This window comes from Microcebus murinus, chromosome 14 (assembly GCF_040939455.1).
Source record: "Microcebus murinus isolate Inina chromosome 14, M.murinus_Inina_mat1.0, whole genome shotgun sequence".
In the NCBI taxonomy this organism is placed as follows: Eukaryota; Metazoa; Chordata; class Mammalia; order Primates; family Cheirogaleidae; genus Microcebus; species Microcebus murinus.
Genome location: NC_134117.1, coordinates 50,559,169 through 50,581,420, shown reverse-complemented (window position 1 = coordinate 50,581,420; position 22,252 = coordinate 50,559,169). Strand labels below are relative to the sequence as shown.

The window sequence follows — 22,252 nt, the reverse complement described above, 5'->3', positions numbered from 1 at the left end:
TCTTTCTTCTGCTTGGTCAATTCTGCTGTTAAGAGACTCTGATGCATTTCTCAGTTTGTCAGTTGAATTCTTCAGCTCCAGAATTTCTGTTTGATTTTTAAAAATTATTTCAATCTCTTTGTTAAATTACTCTGATGGGCTTCTGAATTCCTTCTCTGTGTTTTCTTGAAGTTCACTGAATTTCATTAGGATGGCTATTTTGAATTTTTTTCTGAAAGGTCACATATCTCCATCGCTCCAGGATTGGTCACTGGTACCCTATTTAGTGCATTTGGTGAGATCTTGTTTTCCTGGGTGTTCTTGATGCTTGTGGATATTCACTGATGTCTGGACATTGAAGAGTTAGGTATCTATTTTAATCTTCACAGTCTGGGCTTGTTTGAACCCATCGTTCTTGAGAAGGCTTTCCAGATATTGAAGGAGAATTGAGAGTTGTGATCTAAATCTTTGGCCACTGCAGCCATATCAGCACAGGGGGTGCCCCAAGCTCAGTAATACTGTGATTCTTGCAGACTCCTGGTGGTACTACATTGGTGGACTTTGGTAAGATCTAGGAGAATTCCCTGAGTTACCACCCAAAGTCTTTCACTGTCTTCCCTCACTCTCTCTAACAAGCCATGTCTCTAGTCAGTCATCTTGGCTCCTTCCCTCCATTTATCTTTCATCATTTCTTCTTGAAAATATAAGCAAAAACACAAGTGTATTGGTGGTACCACCTTTCTTATGTAAAGCTAGTATACTATAAACAGTGATCTTCACTTTGCTTTTTTCACTTAACAATGTAGGCTGGAGATCACTTGATAGAAGAATATAAAGAGACAGTCACTCCTTTCAACAGTTGTATAGTCCTTGTTTATGTGGATATACCATAGTTTTTCTTTTCTTTTCTTTTTCCTACCTTTTCTCTCTCCTTCCTTCCTTCTTGCCTTCCATCCTTCCTTTCTTCCTCTGTCTTTCTTTTGCTCCTTTCCTCCCGCTCTCTCTTCCTTTCTTTCTTTCTCTACTGATACCTTACTATGAAAGATGAGTGAAGATTAGTATTTGTATTCTTTCATCTCTTTTGCTGTGTAATTCTGTTAGTCTGTCCACCATGTCCCCAAATGTGTTCTCAGTCCATGTGTATTAGATGCTTCTAATGTTACTGTTTTATTTTTTGTTTCCACTTATTTTATGCTGTCTTATTACATTTAAAAAATTTTAAAACCCTTCTTTGAGTTCTTTGTAAAAGAGAGAACTTGTATGTATATGTATGTGTATATATTTGTGTATACATATATATTTGAGCCCACATATAACTTTTTCATTGAACTCTTCATCTGTTTGCTTCATTAAAATTCTTGTTCCTCATATGAATTTCTTAGGTTCCTTTTTTTTTTTTTTTTTTTGCAGTTTTTATGTTAGTTACCATTACTAATCTTTGTATGCTACCAACCACTTACAAAAGAACAGCATAGGAAGGATCAGGGCCTGGGTGGGAGTAAGTTGGGTTAGTCAACAAGTTTTAATCTACTTTCAGTGTTGAATACTGTCCCACAAAAGTTGTTATTTCCTTTGCTTCCAGGAAAAGTTTTCTTTCATTATTTGGTGCTCCAAAACTCAATATGCTTCTTGGAAGAGTTCTTTAACTCAAAGACTATCAGCAGTGTGAACTGGTGATTCAGTATCCCTTGTTTTCTTCACTCCGAGTGACCTGTAGTGGTTCCCTTAGCTAAGCAGGCTTAGTTGTAGACAGAAATGGCATATCATCATACCAATCCTGCCTTACCACTCTTGTGATTCTATAGTCTCAAACTGGGTCTTTATAGGAATATTCTCCTTGATTCTTGTACCTACTTATGCCCCACATCTCAAGGACGTAATCAAAGGACACTTGGCTAGAATTTCAGGGTTTGTGGCACTCAATTTTAGAGAAAATTTTTTCCTAATGAGGTGTGTATAGGTTTTCACTCTCTTTTTCTTTTAAAAAATCTGGTCGAGATATCATAGTATTTCTTTGTTTGTAGTTTGGGATAATGACAAGTTTTCCTGAAGATGATAGTTTTAATTTTATTCTTTTTTTTCCTATTCCTTTTGAAGGAGAAGAGTGACAATAACATGCATTTGCTCTACCATATAAGAAATTCTATAAGATGTTGGATGATGATGATGATTCTCTTAGAGATATGTATAGGGTACAGAGTACAGAGATAAGAAAGCATTGCTTACCTCTACCATAAACATGTGCATATATGTGTTAAGATATAAAGAAGAATGAGTTGAGGTTAGAAAGATGAGCAGGTATTTTTTCCAGTGGCTTTTGAGGAGTGGCACTCCATGCAGAGGGAGCACAGCAAGTAAAAGTTTAGGGGCATGAACCAGTATGGTTCAGAGAACTTCAAAGTCTTTAGCATGGATGGAATACAGGGAGGAGTTAGGGGAGAGAGAGACAGAGAGAGAGAAAGGGAGAGAAAGCTGGAGATAGGACAGACCAAATTGCCTTGAGTCATTCAAAGAAGTCTGAACTTCATTGTGTCAGCACCAGAAAATCATTGAGCATTTTAATCAGGGTGTTAGCATAACATAATTTTATGTTAGAGATATCACATTACAAATAGTTTGGAGGATTGAAGGATGAATTGGAGAAGTGAAAACTGGAAGGGAGACTAGTTAGAGTATCATTGCAAAGTCCAGATAAGTCTAATGAAGGAATGAACTAAGGAAGTAATGGTGGGAATGAAATGGAAATGACCAATATGAGAGGGGTGCAGGAGGTGGAAGCAATGTGATTTTTTCACTGATCTGAAGAGACAGAGTGAAGGAGAATATTCCAGGATGATGTTCAAGTTGTTGGGTTGGGTGTCCAGCTATATGGTGATATCATTAACACAGATCAGAACTGCAACCACATTTTTTGGGACAAGATATGAGTTTGGCTTTGAGGTGCCTGTGAGAGGGCCCAGTGGGCAATGGATTTGGGGATTCTAAAGCTCATGAGAGAGGACTGGACTGTAGACAGTTTTGTGAAACAGAGGCTCTAGGTAGAATTGAAAATCTAGAATGAGATTGCTCTGAGAGAGCAATGTAATGTGAGAGAGAACGGGATATGAGGGATCAAACCTGGAGTAAGACCCCTACATAAAAGGAGGTAGTAGATAAAGAGAAAATGGTCAGAAGTATAGGGGAGAAGCATAGAGTGGTGTTTTGAAGCCAGGGGAGAAAAGTCTTCTCTTTCCTAAAGAGAGAATACATGTGGGATAAGAAACTCTTATTCAAATAGAGTTAAAGGTAGATAGCCAGAGTTTCTGGAGAAACTTTTAAAAAGTAATGAAACATAGTGATCTTAGATTGTTAGATTTAAAGATTCTAGCACAGACTTTAAAAACTCTCTCCAAGGAGTATGAAAGACGAAAAACTAGGAGACTTAGAAGCTAAAATTCTCAAAATTTAGTAGTAACTACATACTATTTTTTTCTTAAGGGTATTCATTGATTTATAGAAAAATGAATATTTTAAGGACTTTGGTTTCATTTTCTTTATTCAGATAAGCAGGCTCTTATTTATTTCTAGCTAAACAGAGAACAAAGAAGAAATGGGAATTTTTTGGCTTCAAATTCAGGTTGACAAGCATTCTACTTCCTTCACCATTCTCATTTTGTTCTCTGCCTTTCAAAAAATACCAAACCTTAGGAGAATTCATATACATTTGAGCTGTCTTATAATATTACGGGTGGGATGAACCTGCAGGCTCACTGGACCTACAGTAACAAAAGCCACTGTCATCTTCAAAGTGTATGTGAAGGGTATGTTACTTATGCCCTGGTTAGTTAAACTTGATGTCTTATAGCTGAAGGTTATTCTTGTTCTGAGTAATTCAGTGAAAGCTTCTCTGATGTCTCACATTTTAGATTATATTTCTTTGATTTCAATTTGACTAATTTAGATATTTGGCTTTTAAAAAATATGAGGTAACCTTCATGCTGGGCTTATATGAGATGGAATATCATAGGGTCTTGGTTTGGGCATAATTTTTATATGGTACAAAATGCGCTTAAGTTGAAAGGCATTGCTGCACAGAGTAACCTTGGGGCATTTCTGTCCTTTTTCTGTAACTGCAATTTTGAAAGTGTGTGCCATTGTAAAATACAAGGTGTGCTGTTAGTGTGAACTGGAATTTTATAAAATAACTGAAATATGTGTTATCAGGGTAGGGTTAATGAGATAATAAAGTAATCTTGTGAAATTTTTATATATAATGTTATTTTTCAGTTAAGTTAGAAATTGGATTATAACTTTCTGCTTCATTTTTTTAAGAGGAAGATTAGACTTGACCAACCATTCATGATCAGAGGGACATAAGACCTAAATATAAGTAGAGTCTTTTATTTTCCTTTGTTTTATTAATACTTCAATTGGTTAAGGCAATCTTTTGGATTTATTTTTAATTTTTTAAATCATTTTTGTAGCTTTCTTTTTGGTTGTTATGTGTGAGGGAATAAGTTTAATTTTGGTTACTATGACTAGAGTAAGCAAATGTTTTAATTTAATTTTGTTTCAGCTTTCTCATAAAGAATCCATAAACCCCATCATTTTGGGGGGGGGAGGAGCTCAATTTGATCATTTTCCAAAGAACATCAATTAGATGACTATCCAAAGGTTTTTTTTTTCCTTTATTTCATCATATTATGGAGGTACAAATATCCAAAGGTTTAATAAAGAGAACTTCAGATACTCCAAGAAGTTTTTTAAAGTTTGAATTACAATATACTAATGATACTTACCTTTTATTCTAAAATGTAACATTGTTTTGTGCTGTTGAAATTGTGAGGTCTTGAAAGCTAAGGAAATAAACAGTGACCACTCTTGGGGATCCCGACACTTAGTGCATTTAACAATTGTAGCCCTAACCCTGGAGCATATCTTTTATGTACCACTCTGGAATTGATTTCAAAGAGCTCAAGATCCTTTGTGAGGTTGTTGTTCATTAGGAATGTGTTGTTGTTTTTTTTAGAGTACTTTAGACATGTTGCATTTCTAATTAGTGCACATGTAGGAAATATGCGTTATTGATTTTGAAGTGATTTTGAAGTCAAGAGATCCAATAAAATGAAGCACCAGAGGGAAGCTTTGTTTTAAACTCTTTTGTTATGGGAACAATGAGTGAAAGTACTCTTGAATAATAATTATGAGCTCTGTGGATGAAGGAGATGTTTAACCTAAATGTAGACAAATAGATTCTGTTCTTTTACTAAAAAGGGAGTAATAATATCAACTAACATTTGTTGGGCTCTTGCTACGTGGCAGAGATATGGGCTAAGTTATGGATTTTATATGTGTTTTCTTATGTAAATTTTAAGATATCTTTGAGGAGAGCACTCTTATTGTTCTCTTTTTACAAATTAGGAATCAGATGTTCAGGAAGGATCTGTAAGTTCTCTCAAGTCATCAACAAGCACAGAGCAGAGCCTGGATTCTCATCCAGGCAGTCCACCTTCAAAGCCAGTGCTCTTAATCACTGAGATCCAAGAGTGGTGAGATGTAGGAGAATTTAAGTCTTTTAGCAGATAGTATGGGTTGCAAGGGTGGGGATGGGGCTGGTGATGTTTCATGTTGGCTGCTGCATATTGCCCTGCTGAAATAAAATCTAGCCTTCTTTTGCTGGGCAAACTGTGGTCCTTTCTGCTAACACCTGCAGGGCTGTGTCTACCCCAGAAGGTGACACCTTTTTCTATTTCACGTGCCCAGAATGGGCATATTTTTCTAATTCACTCAAAGGCCAATTTCAGTTGTACAATCTTACTCTGAATACCACTGCCTATATTCCATTCACTCCCAACAATCCTTTGATTCAAACCTACCTCTTTCTAGTCTCCTTGCTCCCTTGGTGGTCTCATTCCATCTATTTTTATGCCAACAACCCCAAAACTAATATTTCATTTCAGATTTTTCTTTCAAACTCTTCTATATTCAAGTGCCTACATAACATCTTCACTTGGAGGTCTAGAATGCATCTTAAGTTTATCATGTCTCCAGCTGGTCTCTTCATCTACCTTATCCTTCTGCAGCAATCTCCACCTCAGTTAAGGACAACTCCATCCTTCCAGTTGCTGAACCTTTTCATGTTGGAAGGCTGCATTAATTTAGCTGTAATTAAATAAGGCCACATTGAAGAAACTTCGATTAGATATACTTAAAAATGTACATTTTTTTGTAAAAGTGCAACTACTACGTACTTAAAAATTTCAAAAAATGAAAACTGTTAATTTTAAAGTTAACTAACCTTTTAATGACTTTGTTGTATCTGCTTTTTTTGGAAAGCATTTAAATATTTGGTTGCAGCATGGAGGTCTGCAGTTTTAGTGGATCCTAAATGGGTAGGGTCAGCCATGGGTTGATCATTGGGTATCAGTCATTTGTGACCTTAAGGGTGTCTTGATTTGAGTTAGGTAGAAGAATGTCGATTTGCAGCAATAAGTGGTTGAAAAGCAAGAAAGTATTTTTCAGGCATGTTGCCAAAGACGTGGGTATTCTACTGCATTTTTCCATATTTCGTTTGGATCTTTCTTAGCGTCAAACAATGACTTTAAAATGTTATCTGCTGAGAGCTCAATTCTGACTCTAGTTCTTTAGCTGCCTTGGTGATATCAACTAGGCGAGGCTGAAATGCTAATTTATGTGTGATGTCATGATACTCAAAGTCAGTGAAACTTTCATTGTATTGCCTAATTGATAGGTCTGTAACAGCTGCATATTCTTCAAATGATTTGCATATATCATCCTGCTCATCAATGACCTTTGCTAACTGGGGAAAATTGTTTACCCGAAATTCCTTTTGAAGAAGTGTTTTGAAAAAAGATAGCTTTTTTTTCAAAAATGTTTGGAGTTTTTGCTACATATCATATATAGACTTAGTTTTACCTTGCAGTGAAATATTCAAGCCATTTGAGTTGATATATCACATAGAAATGCTGCATTCCTGTAGAATTCTTTCAATAATTCACATTGCTGATTCTGTTCTTCATAAAATTTAACTATCTGTTCTTGCAGAGATAAAATTTTGGCTAACATCTGTCCATCTGTAATAGCCAACACACTTTAGAATGATATGGCAAATCCACACTGAATACCTCATTGTTCAACTTTAGCATATTACAAAACAGGTGATGCCATGTTGCATTTGCATGAATATAGTTAACAATACTTACAATTTGTTGCAAAGTGTCATTTAAAATAATAGTGTTAGCACAGAGATTTTGCTGATGCAAGATAAATGAAAAGAAATGAGAGCATCTGTATCTGTATACTTTTTTTTTTTTTTTTTTATCTGTGCAATAAACCCTTCATGTTTTCCTGTCACGGAAGGTGACTTATCTGTACATACCCTCACTAAATTTACCAAATTCAGTCTAATTTCAGAACATATATCTTGAAAGTTGCTGAAGATATCTCTTCTGTTTGTAAGAGTGTCCAAAGTGAGTAACTCTTTGTATCAAAGAAAATCTTCTGTTATGACCTGAATGAAGTGTAAAACCTGTGCAGAGTCAAGAGTATCAGTTGATTCATCCAAAGTGATTGAATAATATATATATTTCCTTTTGAAGTATTGCATGAAGTTGTTCTGTTAAATTGAAGGCTAACTCATGCTTCCAATCAGTTATGATTCTCCTTAAAAGAGGCAGTTGTTTGTACTTTGAAACGTTATTGGGGTCTAAGCATCCTACAACTTTGATAATGCATTCTTTCACAATTTCTACATCACTGAATGGCCCTCCTACTTTCCCAAGTATATAAGCTACTTTACAAGTTGCTTCAGTGGCATTATTTCCAGGTCTTATCACTGCTTGAAAGAATTGTCTTTGGTTTTACTTTTCATCTTTTAATTTCTTTAACACAACATTTCACCACCTCTCCCTCTAATTTAAAATATTTGTTTTCCTTATGAGTGTTATAATACTGGTGAGCATTAAATTTCTTTAATGTTGATATTGCAGTATCACAATGTAAGCAAATCATCTTATCTTTAGCAGAAACAAGATAATATCGCAATTCCCAGTCCTAATTTGAAAAACTGTTTTCTTCCTTCAGCATTCTCTTGGTCTTCTTTGACATGATGGGCTGTTAAGCAGACAGAATTAAAATATATTGTTGAGCTGTACAATTGTTCCCAACTTCCACTTAAACAGAAACCTGCTCATTGTAGTCAAAAGTGGATAACAGACTGGTGTAGTCAACCCCCATAAACTCTCGCCAACCAGTCTCATGAGGTAGTGGTACCAGACAAGCAGGGGAAGTTAGAGCTAAATTGTGAGCATAGAAGCTGTCAATTTAGCCCTTATGGCTTACTAATGTTCTAATTGTGCCAGCCAATCTGGGAGGATTATTTCATTGAAAATTTTTTTTATTCTTTGGTATTTTAAATATGTTTGCTTTAGAAATAAAAATATTAAGTTCAAGTGTAAAAAAAAAAGAAGAGAAATAAAAAATAAAAATATAAAAGATGAACAAAAATATATTAATAAAAATAAAAGGATTTGTTCTGTAAAATTTGGATTTAGTCAAAGGCCACACTTACAGACCTAGAAGGCACATGTGGCCTTAAGGCTGCAGGTTCCTCATCCCTGCCCTAGACCAAAAATCTTAAGATATCTTGAGTTCTTTCTATCCTATGTCTAATCTTTCAAGAATTCCTATTGGCTCAACTATCAAAATATATCTACAGTCTGACCACTGTGTTTACTTCTACTGCAACCAAGTAGGTCTAAGCCATTATTCTCTCATTTGGATCATGACAGGATCTCCCACAGATATCCCTGCTTCTTTTGCCCCTCATACTTCATTTTATTTGCTAGAGTGATCCTTCTAAAATATAAACCATCTAATGTTTCTCTACTGCTCAAACATCTGCAGTAGTTCTTGTGATCTGCAGGCCCCACTACCTTTCTGACTTTCTCTCTTACTATGCTCTTTGTAGCTTACTTTGCCCCACTTACTGGCCTCCTAGTTGTTCTGCCTTAGGTTTCTGAGGTGTCATTACATAGGCCTGCCATGCTCTTCTCCCAGGAATCTACTTGGCTAATTTTCTCACCTCTTTAGGGTTTACTCAAATGTCTCCTTCTCAATGAGACTAATCTTGATCTTATTTAACACTGAAATCTGCTCCTAATTTCTCTGTCACCTAACCCTGCTTACTCTGTTTGACTTTTTCTGTTTTTAAATAATACATTTTCTAATACACTAAATAATTTACTTTTTATTCTCTTTATTGTTTATGGTATTACCCTCCTCACAGCTGGCACAGAGTACACATTTAATAAATATAAGTTGAATGAATGAATAAATGAACGATGCCCTATAGTCTAGGGGTACCTCTGATCTCATATTACTTTGCTCTTGTAGCTGACCAAAAGGCTAAGTGGAAGAGCTTACACAGATTATTGCTCTCTAAATAAACACATTGAAAGTATTTATAAAGTAAAAGAGGAACATCTGAAAAGAATGAAACACAACTCTTCCTTCATCATTTATGATATCAGACAACTGCTTGATTTTATTGATTCTCTGATAAACCTCAGATCCTTTTGTTTACCAAGTGAGCAGAAGATGTATGTATTTCTTTCTTGGCAGAACAAACAAACCAGAAAATGATTGCATTGGAAACACAGAGGTGGGGTTGGAGTTCGTCTTGGAAAACATGTGTATAGAGGAAAACATATGTATAGTGGAGGCTTTATGTTATAGTTTTTCTGTTTTATTTCACTCTAGTAAAGATTAACATATATAAAATCAGCTGTGATATTACTGTGCAGCAAAGAATCTATGCCTCCTTTAACTTTTCTTTACTTAAACTTGCTTGTGATGATGTAGATGACTTTTTTTCAATTAATATTTGGTTCCAATCCTTCACATTATTCTTGACTACATTATGCTAATCTCTTTCTGAGGCATGGTGATGGGGGAGAGTGAGACTTACAAAGTTTAGCTATGCACTCAAGATAAATTGTTAATGAAAATTAAAATAAATGCTGTCTTTTATACCATTATTTCAGTACTTACCAGTCTTTTACTAGTTGCTGACCCTTTCTTCTGATATTTTGGAAATATAGGGTATTAGGCAAAGATTAACATTTGTGATGATTGGCACCTACTAAAAATATTTTTCCTTTGTATTTCACTAAATAGAGTTTCACTAAGTGAGATCCAGAATGGATCTTAAGAAGCCCAAAGATACTTTTGGTGGAAGACTTGTTGATAGGATGAAAACACTTTAAACTTGAGGAAGACACCTATTCTTTGATAAAACTATCAAAAACATGTGAATGTGTACATACATGTATGTGTGTTAATGTTATGACAATAATTAGGGCATAGAAAGAACCATGCTAATAGAGATGATGTGTTGTAATTAATTATCAGGATAAAATAACATGGGAGAAGGCCAATAATGAATAATAAATATAAGTACCTGGAAAAACACATGTTAAATACAATCTCATATATATTAATAAATGACGAATGTTTTTATGTATTTATTGAGTATTTAACATTTTTATTTACTTATTTTATCATGAATGGAATGTTGAATGTTCACAAAATAATAAGAGGGGCAGAGAAATATACATATAGTGCATACACACTCTTACATGGAAATTCATAATCTTAAGAAAAGAATAACAACAGTGAGCATGCGGCAGGGGGGAAGGGAGGGGAAAGAAAAGGAATATTGGTGTAGAAGCTTATTAGATCAAAAACTTTCCTAGTCCAGATTAAAAAAAAAACTGTTACAGATGGTACATTCTGAAAATTTCAAGAAGCCTTCTCTTAAAACTGGACAATTGATGACTTTCTACCCTACCTCTTGGATGGTTGTATATCTTGGAAGATTGAGGAAGCAATGAAAAAAATCAAATCTAACCATGAGGGAAGAACTTGGTGATATGGAGTGCTAGAGAGTTTGGTCAGGCTTATGCTTAACATTTGTAGTGAGCAGAGAGAAGGTACAAATGGAGGCCTGCAAAAGGTAACAGGCAGCTAAAGTAGCTTCCATCCTCCAATCTTTCGACCTTGAGAAATATACTTTCAAAATGACCCAGAAGGCAAGGGTCATCACTTTGGCCCCCAAAGCAAAAGGATGGGGATGCGGCAGGTGGTTGCCCAGGTATATGGAGAAAGTGACCATTTTATGGTGAAGGTGATAAGCCTAAATAAGACGATGTAAGACATGTATCCTAGACTTTAAAAGAAGAAAATTTCAACAATTTGATAATTAACAGCAAGTATGATTCTAATAGACTATATATGACAAAAAAGAAATGTGGTGAATTAAAAATGAAGAAAGAAGATGCACAGTTGGTAGGGCCTGGACTTTACTACTTACTTTTTCTTTCACCAGAATTTATGATTGTGGATGATATGTTTAAGTGCTCTGTAAATAATTCGCTGAACAACATGACCAACCCAAAACCTCAGTCTGTCTATGTAGGGGGTGCAAATTTGAAAAGAATATAGGTCAAAAATGAGTAGAGGAACACATGACTAAAAGAAAATAAAAGAATTGCAGAAACTAGGAACAATAATGTTGAAAAGGCTAAAATGTTTCTTATGTGCTAGGGTTGGCAGGACATGCTGAAGTTAAGAAAAAGAGTATTCCAAAGCTACAGTCTGAGAGAAAGAGAAAGAAAAAGAATAAGGAAGGAATAGATCCTCTGCATGACCCAGATGATATGAACTTAAATTAAGTGGAAAAGCAAGGATGTTACAATTTGCACTAAATATATAGATACTTATGTACTGGTACAATATATGATACCTCTGGAACTGTATGAGTAAATGAATGACCAGAGTAATTGCTTCTGAGAGGGAAATTAGATAGCTGAAGACAGGGATGGGAGAGAGACTTGCTTTCACTATATACATTATTACATTGTTGAACCTTGAATTACTAATAAAATTTTAATTAAACAAAGAGTTAAAATTCTAGATGATAAAAATAAAGAAGATAGCCCCTAGTCTCTTTAAATTAGTTGAAGTATATATATATATATATATGTATATATATGTATGTAATACATATATATAGGATATATATAGGATATATATATAGATATATCCTAGGGAAATATATCCCAAATTCTAAAATTACCTACTGATGTGATTTACAGAACCTCTCTGCTGAAAAATGACAGACCTACCAGAAAGCAGGGTGTTCTAGGCTGAATGTTTGTGTCACCTCCCCCCAAATCCATATGTTGAAATCCTAACCCCCAAGGTGATAGTATTAGGATTGTGGGGTCTTAGGGAGGTATTTAGGCCATGAATGAAGCCCTCATGAATGGGATTAGTGCCTTTATGAGAAGAGAAATGATATGCTCTGCTCTCTGCCATATGAGGACACAGAGAGAAGGCAGCTACTTGCAAACCAGAAAGCAGGCCCTCACCAGACCCCAGATCTGCCAGGATCTTCATCTTGGACTTTCCAGCTTCCAAAACTGTGAGAAATAAATGTGTGTTGTTTAAGCCACTCAGTCTATGGTATATTTGTTATGGCATCCTGAACTGACTAACATGCAGGGAAGGAAGGACAACTGTCTTTATTTTTAAAAGAGGTTAAAAAGGGGGTCTCTATAATCTGACTGGGCATCTAGGTGCCAAACTGTAGGAAAACTGAAAAACTAAAATAAATGGCAGTAATTACTAGCAGTGTCAGCATTTATTCTCCAGGAATAAGTCATGTTAAACCAGCTTTTTTTTTTTTTTATTGAACTCTTTAATAAGAAGGTGTAGAAAGGGTGTCTATATTTCTGTAAAGCATTTGGAAAAGCCTCCCCATGATTTATTTTTTTGACAAAAAGTTTTAAAAGGTAGACTATTTCACACAAAAGTGATTAATAACTGGTTGAAAATTACATCTAAATTGTTTATTAATTGATCATTACATATATGGAAAGAGATTTGTAATGGTATCAAGAGCAGGTTTCACATCTGACACTCACACTCTTGAACACACTCACACTCTGTGAACAGGTGTCACATCTGACACCTGTTCAAGAACTTAATTGGGAACTGTAGAATTCATACTAAAAAATTTCACGAAAAAATAGGGAACTGGGAGAGGGTGTTAATGTGTTGGATTCTCCAAAATCAATTTTTGACTGGCAGGAATAAAAGTCCTGATGCCAAGGATGAGATGTTAGGAGGACCAAAATAAAATTCTGTATTTAGGGGCAAATAAAATTATTTGTCCAAATATATGATGGGGAGACTTGGGTTTGCAGTAATATTTGAAATAAAAGACTTGAACAGTTTAACTGCAAAGTGAGTGCAAAGCTAGACTAAGTATGATGACTGTATCATGGAATTTAATAATCTTAAAGGAGAATTGGCCATCACCTTACAAACTAATTGTGTTACAAAAGTTAAATTTTTTAAAAAATTAAATATTTGTTATTAGGGACTTTTCTATAGGAACCATATTGTAGATGGTTAGGTTTTAAAGCCATCCCCAAAACACATGTCAACTTATTTAAAAGAATTGGTTTTACTAAGAGGAGCCTTAGCTCCAGAGGGTGGTCATGTATTACTATACAGAGGAGGAGTGGATGGCAAAAGTTTTCTCTTTAATATTTGTGAGAGAATAGCCACATGTAGGCAAAGTTTGGAAATGGGTGAAGTTTTCCACTGGCCTCTCTGCACATCTCTCTGATCTTCTATCATCCCTCTCCTTTGTTGCCAGGGCACGACTGGAATACATTGTGGTGCATGCTGTAATAGAGACATGCACAGGGTATCAGATGGAGAGCAGTAAGCTGGTTCATACTACTGTGTGACTGAATGTGTGCACCCCATGGCCTCTCAGAGTTAACTGTATTTAAAAATGAAATGTAGGTTAAACAAAATAAATTTAAAACTGATGTAAATTTGAGTTTCAAGCAAGGAATGAAATGGATTGAAGAAAATTTAGGCCTTGTGGACAAAGATAGTTTGGAGAGAAGGGAAGGATCCACGGGGGTGGGGGTGGTGGGGGTGGGGGGTGTTGCCCTGCCTTGAGGTCTATCCTTGAAGACATCTATTACTACTGTCAAGAGATCTCTTCTTTATTTTGATTCTGAAAACTGGGATTTTATTCTAGTCTGTCTCCAAATCTGTACTTTTCCCACTTTATAAAGTATATTTTTCCCACTTTATAAAACTATCTCTATTGGATGAAAGTTAAAAAGTGGCAGATTTCAACTCAACCAGCATTAATGGTATAGTGAGCTTCTTATCATTTGTATTCATCTAAGCTCAGTACATTGCTGAAATGAGGCTGCTGTAGGAGGTATTCTTGAATTGTTTGGGAGGTGCTCCCTAATTCCTAAAGCTTCATAGATTATAAAATGCAAATGCCTTGGAATGTAATACTCACAACCTAGTGGGATTTTTGTTTTGGATTCACATTGTGGTATTGCTATAATCACAATTTGTCAGACTTTGACCCTTCTTCAACTGAATTTTCAAAATTCTGTGGTTTTCTACCTTTTCTGCCTTACTCTCCAGTCAGTCAGGAATACTGAATAGGACAGATACAAAAGATCAGGAAGATTTTTATAAGAAATGGCATTTATTCAAAGAATAATTATGTATAGTTATAGTTAAGGTTCTTTAAGGACTTCTGATTTATTAGTTTATAATGGAAACTAATTTATTAGTTTTTACCATGGAAAAAGGAACTTCTGAAAAACTTTCTTTACTTAATATGTATTAAAGACATGAACATTGACTTAGAAGACACTTTGGCTAACTTAGATTTGTCTTTTATCTCTTTGCTAAAAAGTACTCCTTCTAGAAAAATTTATTAATAGATTTGTCTGTGTTAGGGTAAGTCAAATTGGTAGTTGAAATGATTGAAAAAATAAACTCAAACCAAACAAAAACAACATATTTCTTTTCTACAGATGCATTTGAGAGAAACCATTGGCAATAGTGTTAGGAGCCTTCTTGAAACACATCTACATTTCTGATGAATAGCTAAAAAAGAGATCATGTTTCTACTTTTAGAACAGAAGTAAAACCAGTGAAAACGAGAGAGAAGCAATGTAGAAAAGGGCTAAATTGTAGAGCTTTGTGGCTTTATATATATCATATATATTGGTATATGATAATAATTTAAAACTTTCATTTGTGGAGAAAGTCAAATATCTTTTTACTTAATACGATTTGAGTAATTCTTTTTTCAAGGCAAAATGCTTTTAAAAAGTAAAGAAATTGTAGTCACTTTTTATAAATGGCTTGTTATAGAATTAAGCATAGACTGGGAACAAGGGCACACTTGACAATCTTGAAGGGATTAAGGGGGCCCTGAGCAGTCCATTTGGGTTATATACAATAAAAGAACTATCTAAAAATGGGATAATTTCAGAAAGTGTACTCTATCTATACAATCAACAATGCTAGTAGGTTTTATATAAAACCCTCTACATTTGCTGTAGGTTTTAGTAGATGAATAAATATTATAGCTATTTGAAAACATGGCTAGAGTTTTTGAATGTTAATCTGAATGTGTTTATATGCCACATATGGTCATTTTATTTGTGTATATATATGTATGTGTGTGTGTGTTCTAATGCAAAAATCTCACTGAATTGATTCTTAAGTATTATGTTAATGCTTTAAAGAATGGCTTATAATTCTTTTTGTGTTTTTCCCCCTTACTTTGTTTTATCCATACATCAATGCCTTCTCAAGGACTTCTCTCTTTTTATACCAACTATGCAAATTTATATTAATTTCTTTCCTGTGCAAGAAAGTATATTGCCATTAACCTTCTTCTCCAATGAAAACCCTCAAATAATCTCCAAAACAAGTAAAGATATATCACATGCCTTTCTTAGTTTTACCTGGCTCCCCATCTAAGTCATCATTACCAGGAACAGGCAAAATATAGGTGTGGGCTGCTTCAGTTCTATGATTTCACAGAAGTTAGGACTTGCATGCTGTGAGATATGTCTCACCATTCTGTTCACATAAGACTACTGATCAAATGTGAACCCACCTGGGATGAGTTATTAATATAGTAATGAATATACTAGTGTAGATTAATTTGTTAGAGGACCTAAACCCAGACAGCATGACTTCAGTGCACAGTTGGGGAATATCTTCTTTCTCTGATGGTGGATTTGGCACCCCGATCCTCTGAGGACTTTCACTGATATCAGGAACAGGTGCCCGAATACAAGTCTTACCTACTCCATGATTTTCATGAATTATTTTCTTTAGAAAATGTTTTTCTTTATTAATAAGCATTTTTGTGTGTGTGTGTTTGCACATAGGCAGCATGTCAACTGAAACACCAATCACACTGAATATCGACCCACAGGATCTACAGGTGCAAACATTCACTGTGGAGAAACTATTGGAGCCTCTCATAATCCAGGTATGAATACTATGGAAATTATAACATGCACTAACTGCAGAAGAAAACTAAAAATATGAGAAAAATAGATAATGAAGCAAGGAAAGATTTAATTTTTATATATGAATATGTCATCTAAAATTTTCCTTTGAAGTCATTAAAATGTAAAAAGAGTACATATTTAGAAATAATAATACAATTCTGAAAAATTTCTTCCAGATTATCTTTTAACAAAAATAGCAGTAATAATATGTATATATAATTTTCAAAGTAACTTTATATAAATTATCTTGTTTGATAATCATGAAAACTGAGTGAGGCAAGTAGCATAGTTAATATGATTATATAAATGAGGAAACTGAGGCTTGTCCCAAGACACATGGTGGCTTATTTGCCAAATAGAAAATGATCTTTAAAATGCCAAAATGTATGTGAAAACAGCTATTTAAAGGAATTCTGTGATAAAATCTTTCATAAGATGAACAATCCTTTGATAGTATGCATAATAATTGTCTGACTTATTTATTATGTAAGTCCAGATTTTATGTGTTAGATTTCCTTAAAGCAGAGCTTGAATAGTATACAATGGGATAGATTTAAATTTTTGTCCTTAACCCAAAATTTGTGAGGGAACTCCTTTTTAGGTCTACCTTGCATCATGCCTCCTAATGCAAGATTAAGTCCCTTTTTCTAAGGACTTGAAGAACTTATGGGTTACTTGGGTGAGAAATTATGCTGACCTTACTTCAGATCATTTAAAAATGTTCTGTTTATCTTCTTTGTGAGATGGATGGTGGGGAGGGGGCTAGCTCTGAGAATAGACTTTGTACATGTTTTTACTTAGCACAAGTTGATATCTGTTGCTGGTGAAACAATCAAAACATGTACCTCACTGATGGTAGCTGAATCATTGATTTGGCAGTCTTAACAGCACTAATATCTGGTATGAAATTGATACTAGATGGCTGTGAAGACTCTATTGAAGTCCCTGTCTTAGCCATCCACTAAATGGTTTCATGTTAAAAAGAGAAAAAAAAAAAACCTTAATATTTTTTTCTGACAAAATTCATTGAAAAAACTGGAAAGCCAAAAAAAAAACCCACCCCAAAATAGAATACAAAACACTCCTAATTTTACCACCAAGAGATAAACATTAATGTTTTGATGGATTCATTTCTAGTACAGCAAAATTATAAGTGTTTACATCTTCTTAGTAATGTATAATATTAAAGAATATATCTTCTTTATATTTATCCTTATACGTATATATGAAGAATATATATACATGTAAACATGATATAGATAGTACTGTATATGTAGGTTTTAGCCCACTTTTCCATTTAAAATGATATTTTGATAATTTCCCCATTCTTTGTAAGCATGATTTAATAAAATTGCTGTTTAATTATATATCATATGGCCACACTATAGTTTTTTAAAATAGGACATTTTTAAACATTTAGGTTGTTTCTATTTTTTTACTATTATAAATACTGCTGTGCTGAACATCTTTGTATATGAATCTTTTTTTTTTTTTTTTTTTGAGACAGAGTCTCACTCTGTTGCCCAGGCTAGAGTGCCGTGGCATCAGCCTAGCTCATAGCAACCTCAAACTCCTGGCCTCAAGCAATCCTTCTGCCTCAGCCTCCCAAGTAGCTGGGACTACAAGCATGCACCACCATGCCGGCTTATTTTTTTTCTATTTTTGGTAGAGACGGGGTCTCGCTCTTGCTCAGGCTAGTTTCGAACTCCTGAGCTCGAATGATCCTCCCACCTCGGCCTCCCAGAGTGCTAGGATTACAGGCGTGAGCCACCGCGCCTGGCCTGTATATAAATTTTTGGCATCAGTTTGTATTATTTCCCAGGGATTCATTACTAAATGTAAACGTTAAGTGGGCAGGATATGAGAATTTTGAGGCTTTTTGTATATATCACCAAGTTTTTTTGGGAAAAGTTTTAAATGAGTTCTCACAAGTCATTTAAGGTTTTGTTCCTATGCACTTATAGGTAGTAGGAGTAGGGAAATGGCCTTCATTTTAGAGATGGCTGCTAAAAACAAGTACATTAATGCCACTGCATAACCCTTAGTTGTCTCATATCAATGGAACATTAGAGTTGGTCACGTAAGACTTGCTATTCACAAAGGTTGCTGGCATATAGCTTAAAATAGAGAGAGTATCATGGAAAAACTACTTTTTATATTCTAACTGAAACTGATAGATGTTAGCTTTAGTCAAGTAAGTTCATTGCTCTAGCAATTAATAGAAAGCAGTCTAAGTAAATTAACATTAAAGGGTATGTTGGTTACAGATTATGTGTGTGTGTATTTTCTGGCATGTTCTAAAACTATTATAACCATTTATAAGCATTTGTTGAGTCCACCTAGAAAATTAAAAGCATGAAAATGACCTGAGCAATTTTATTTGGTTGGAAAGAAATGTATCTCTTTAAAAAGGTGTGATTATGCTAATTTTAGAGGGCTTTTCTTGTGCCTGGATTTAGATTTTTGGTGGTCCATAAGTAGATGAGTCACAGAAAGGGAACTCAGAATTTATTATATGCCAGATAGTTTTCAGTTACATGTAAATGTACTTGCCAATTTTATCTTCCTTAAGATTGTTATCAATGTTTTTCAAAAATGTTTATTGGTTTTTAAAAGTGTTTTGGTATATAATCTCACCAATATCTTAGCTACAAAAAAGTTTCTAGATCTTAGCAATATTAAAGTCATATTAAGTAAAAATATTAACAATTTATAGAATATCTACTATGTGCAAGAGGTATCTCATAAAGCAGAATTCTAGTACAACTGAATTTTTTGATATACTCTTGATTTTCATTGTAATGGGATTCTCCTTATCAAAAACCAATTTGTTATTTTAGAATAAACGACCTTTTTGATTTTGATGTTTAACCTTCTTGTATCTGTCACATTGATCATGTATTTTACCCACTAACACAAATAAAAGATCCCACCAAATTGTATTAAAGATGTTTTTTTCTAGGATTAACATCATGCTGAATATTTCATCACATCACATAATTTTTTCCTCAAAGAATGTTTATTTTAAAATATTTAATTAACAAATGAAAATTGTACATATTCAAGGTATACAAGGTGATGATTTGTTATACTTATGCATTGTATGATGATTACCACCATCAAATTAATTTAACACTTTCATCACCACTCATAGTTACCATTTTGTGCGTGTATGTGTGTGTGTGGTGAAGACACTTAAAATCTACTCTATCAAATTTCAAGTAAACAATACAGTATTGTTAACTGTAGTCACCATGCTGTACATTAGAGTCCCAGAACTTAATCATCTTAAAACTGAAATTTTGTATCTTTTGACCAATACCTACCCCATTTCCCTTACCCCCTGGAAACCACTGTTTTACTCTCTGCTTCTATAAGTTTGACTTTTTTTAGATTCCATATATGCATGAGATCATTTAGTGTTTGCCTTTCTGTTTCTGGCTTATTTCATGTAGCATAATGTCCTTCAGGTTCATCCATGTTGGCAAATGGCAGTATTTCTTTCTTTTTTATGACTGAATAGTATTCTAATGTATGTATATATTCACATTTTCTTTATCCATTTATCCATCGATGAATATTTAAGTTGTTTCCATATCTTGGTTATTGTTCTAATGAGGGTTCAATTCGAAATAATAATATGATTTATTTTAAGTATATGATATAGTCCAGATTACACTGGAAAACATTCCTAAAGAAGTTCATGATTTTTAAGTTCATATTGCCACCAGTTAAAGTTATTAATTTAGTAGCCATTAAAAAATTTTCACTTTCTTCATTATGTATTTTCATGTTATATTCTTTTGCTTTCAAGGTTCCACAGAAATTACTTATTACCTCTGTATATAACTCAAAGTCAAAATTACATTTTAGTTTTTAGAGTAATTGGTCGTAGATATCATTATGTCACTCCAACTTCTAAATTCATTTATTCATAAATCTTTATTCTGCTCTTTTATAGTTAAGAGAGTCTTCTCTACAAAATCTGATTTATCTTTAATCTATTTTTTTCTCTTGAGTGCAGGTAAATCACTAGGTAGTTTTGCAGGGATGTTCAGCCTGGTATATATTTCAATCATTCGCTTTCGTTTTCTCTGTGTGATAACTTACACAGTTGCATCTCTCTGTAATAAATTCCTCCAATGGATCAGAAATAATTTTTTTTTTCTCAGCAATTACATTTTTATGATTGCAACTGTAGGCATCTGCACTTAATCACTTTCAAGATCCAAGTTTGGCAATACAATGCAGGAAGTCTATTTATGAAAAATTGCACCTACAAAATTTACATTTCTATGTTGTATACTCTCTGAAAGGGATATAAACTGCTTGATCATGCTACAGTCATTACATAATGAAACTGTCTATAATCTTAATTTGCCACAAAATATAACTTGCTATATGTCAGATTTATGTTGAATGTGAGCTAAAGGAATTGATTTACTCAAAATCCCTTAAAAGAAAAATAATAACAAACTCCTTATAATGTGTTATATCTTGTAAAGTTTTTTGGGGGGACAAAGTTCAAATGTATTTTCTGATGTAAATATATTCCATGTTTTCAAGAGGTAAATATAGAGTTAGTTGGAGTTAGTAATAAACATTTCTCTGGCTCTTACCCCTAAACTCTTATAATACCTCTTGGCCCTTTCCCCATTTTCACCTCCCTAGTGTCTCCTACCTATCTCTAGGAGTCCTCTTGGGGATAGCTATTATATTCATTGGTGTCAAGTTTAAAAATATTTACCAAACCCTGTATCAGTCAGCATGGTTGTACTGTGGTTGTACAAGGTTGTACTGTGATAAGAAGACAACCCCTAAGTCTCAGAGGCTTAATAAAAATCTATTTCCTGCTCAAGCTACATGTCCAATATGAGTTAGCTGGGGTTTTGCTAAGTACAGGCACTCAGGGATTCAGGCTAATGTAAACTTCATTTCAACATGTACATCCATTGTCATTGCTACAGGGGAAAGAGAAAATTATGAATCATACAAGAGCTTCTAACATGTCCACCTGGATGCGACAAATGTCAATTTCACTCACCTTGCTTTGGTCAAAGCAAGTTATGTGGTCAAAGCTGATGTTGGATGAGCAATGCTGCCCTATGCCCAGAGGAGACTGGGAATATTGTGAACAGCCTCAGTAACTATTACATTCCCATTGCCTTATTTTTAGGGATTCCTTTTTTTAAGTCTCCATCTGCTATCATGTCACTTTGCCACCATGGCCACAGCTGACTTTTTTAGGGTGGCTGGCTGACTTAGTGACACACAATTATAGATTGACAGGAAGGGTGTGGATCTCTCTGGCATGAGAATTCTACCTCTAAGGGATGATCTTGAGTTGGTCCTATTACCACTGTTTCTTTGGGGAGTTGCCTATATTCTGAGAGTTATATCAGGTGCAAAGCTGAAAGACACAGAAAGAAATAGAGACATGGGAAGAGTTTGAGTAATAGTGATAGTGGTGCTTTCAAGTTTGGATTCAAAAACTCCTGCTGTTCAGGGACAATAAAATTACCTACTTACTAGGGTTTTAACAGATGTTTTTCAGTTTCCAAACTACATTCTATTCTCAGAATTATACTCTAGCCTCTGTGGGGCCTCACTGTTTCCACTTCCCTTCAGCACTGGCCATGTAGGCCAGATGTGTATCTTACTTATGACATCAGATTCCCTGGCCTCATACTCCCTCTGTAAATTCAAAGGAGGTCATTAGCAGCGGCAATCCAGGGTCTTGTAATTGCCCTCACTTATGCTAGAGTGAGGATTTTCCTCCAAAACCTCTATTCTCTTCTGCTCTTCCCCTCATCTCCAAATTTTGGAGTCTGCATACGACTCACTTG

At 34.5% G+C, this 22,252-nt stretch overlaps 1 protein-coding gene across 2 annotated transcripts in view; it reads left to right on the top strand.

The window, feature by feature from the left end:
- Window positions 1–22,252, top strand: part of CTNNA3 (catenin alpha 3) — a 1,492,617-nt gene that overhangs the window by 25,032 nt on the left and 1,445,333 nt on the right. For both annotated transcript variants that reach the window (XM_012762717.2, XM_012762715.2), the window contains exon 2: window positions 16,281–16,384. In XM_012762717.2, the coding sequence (XP_012618171.2) occupies window positions 16,286–16,384 (99 nt within the window). In that variant the 5' untranslated portion in view covers window positions 16,281–16,285. The remainder of the gene's footprint in view (window positions 1–16,280; window positions 16,385–22,252) is intronic.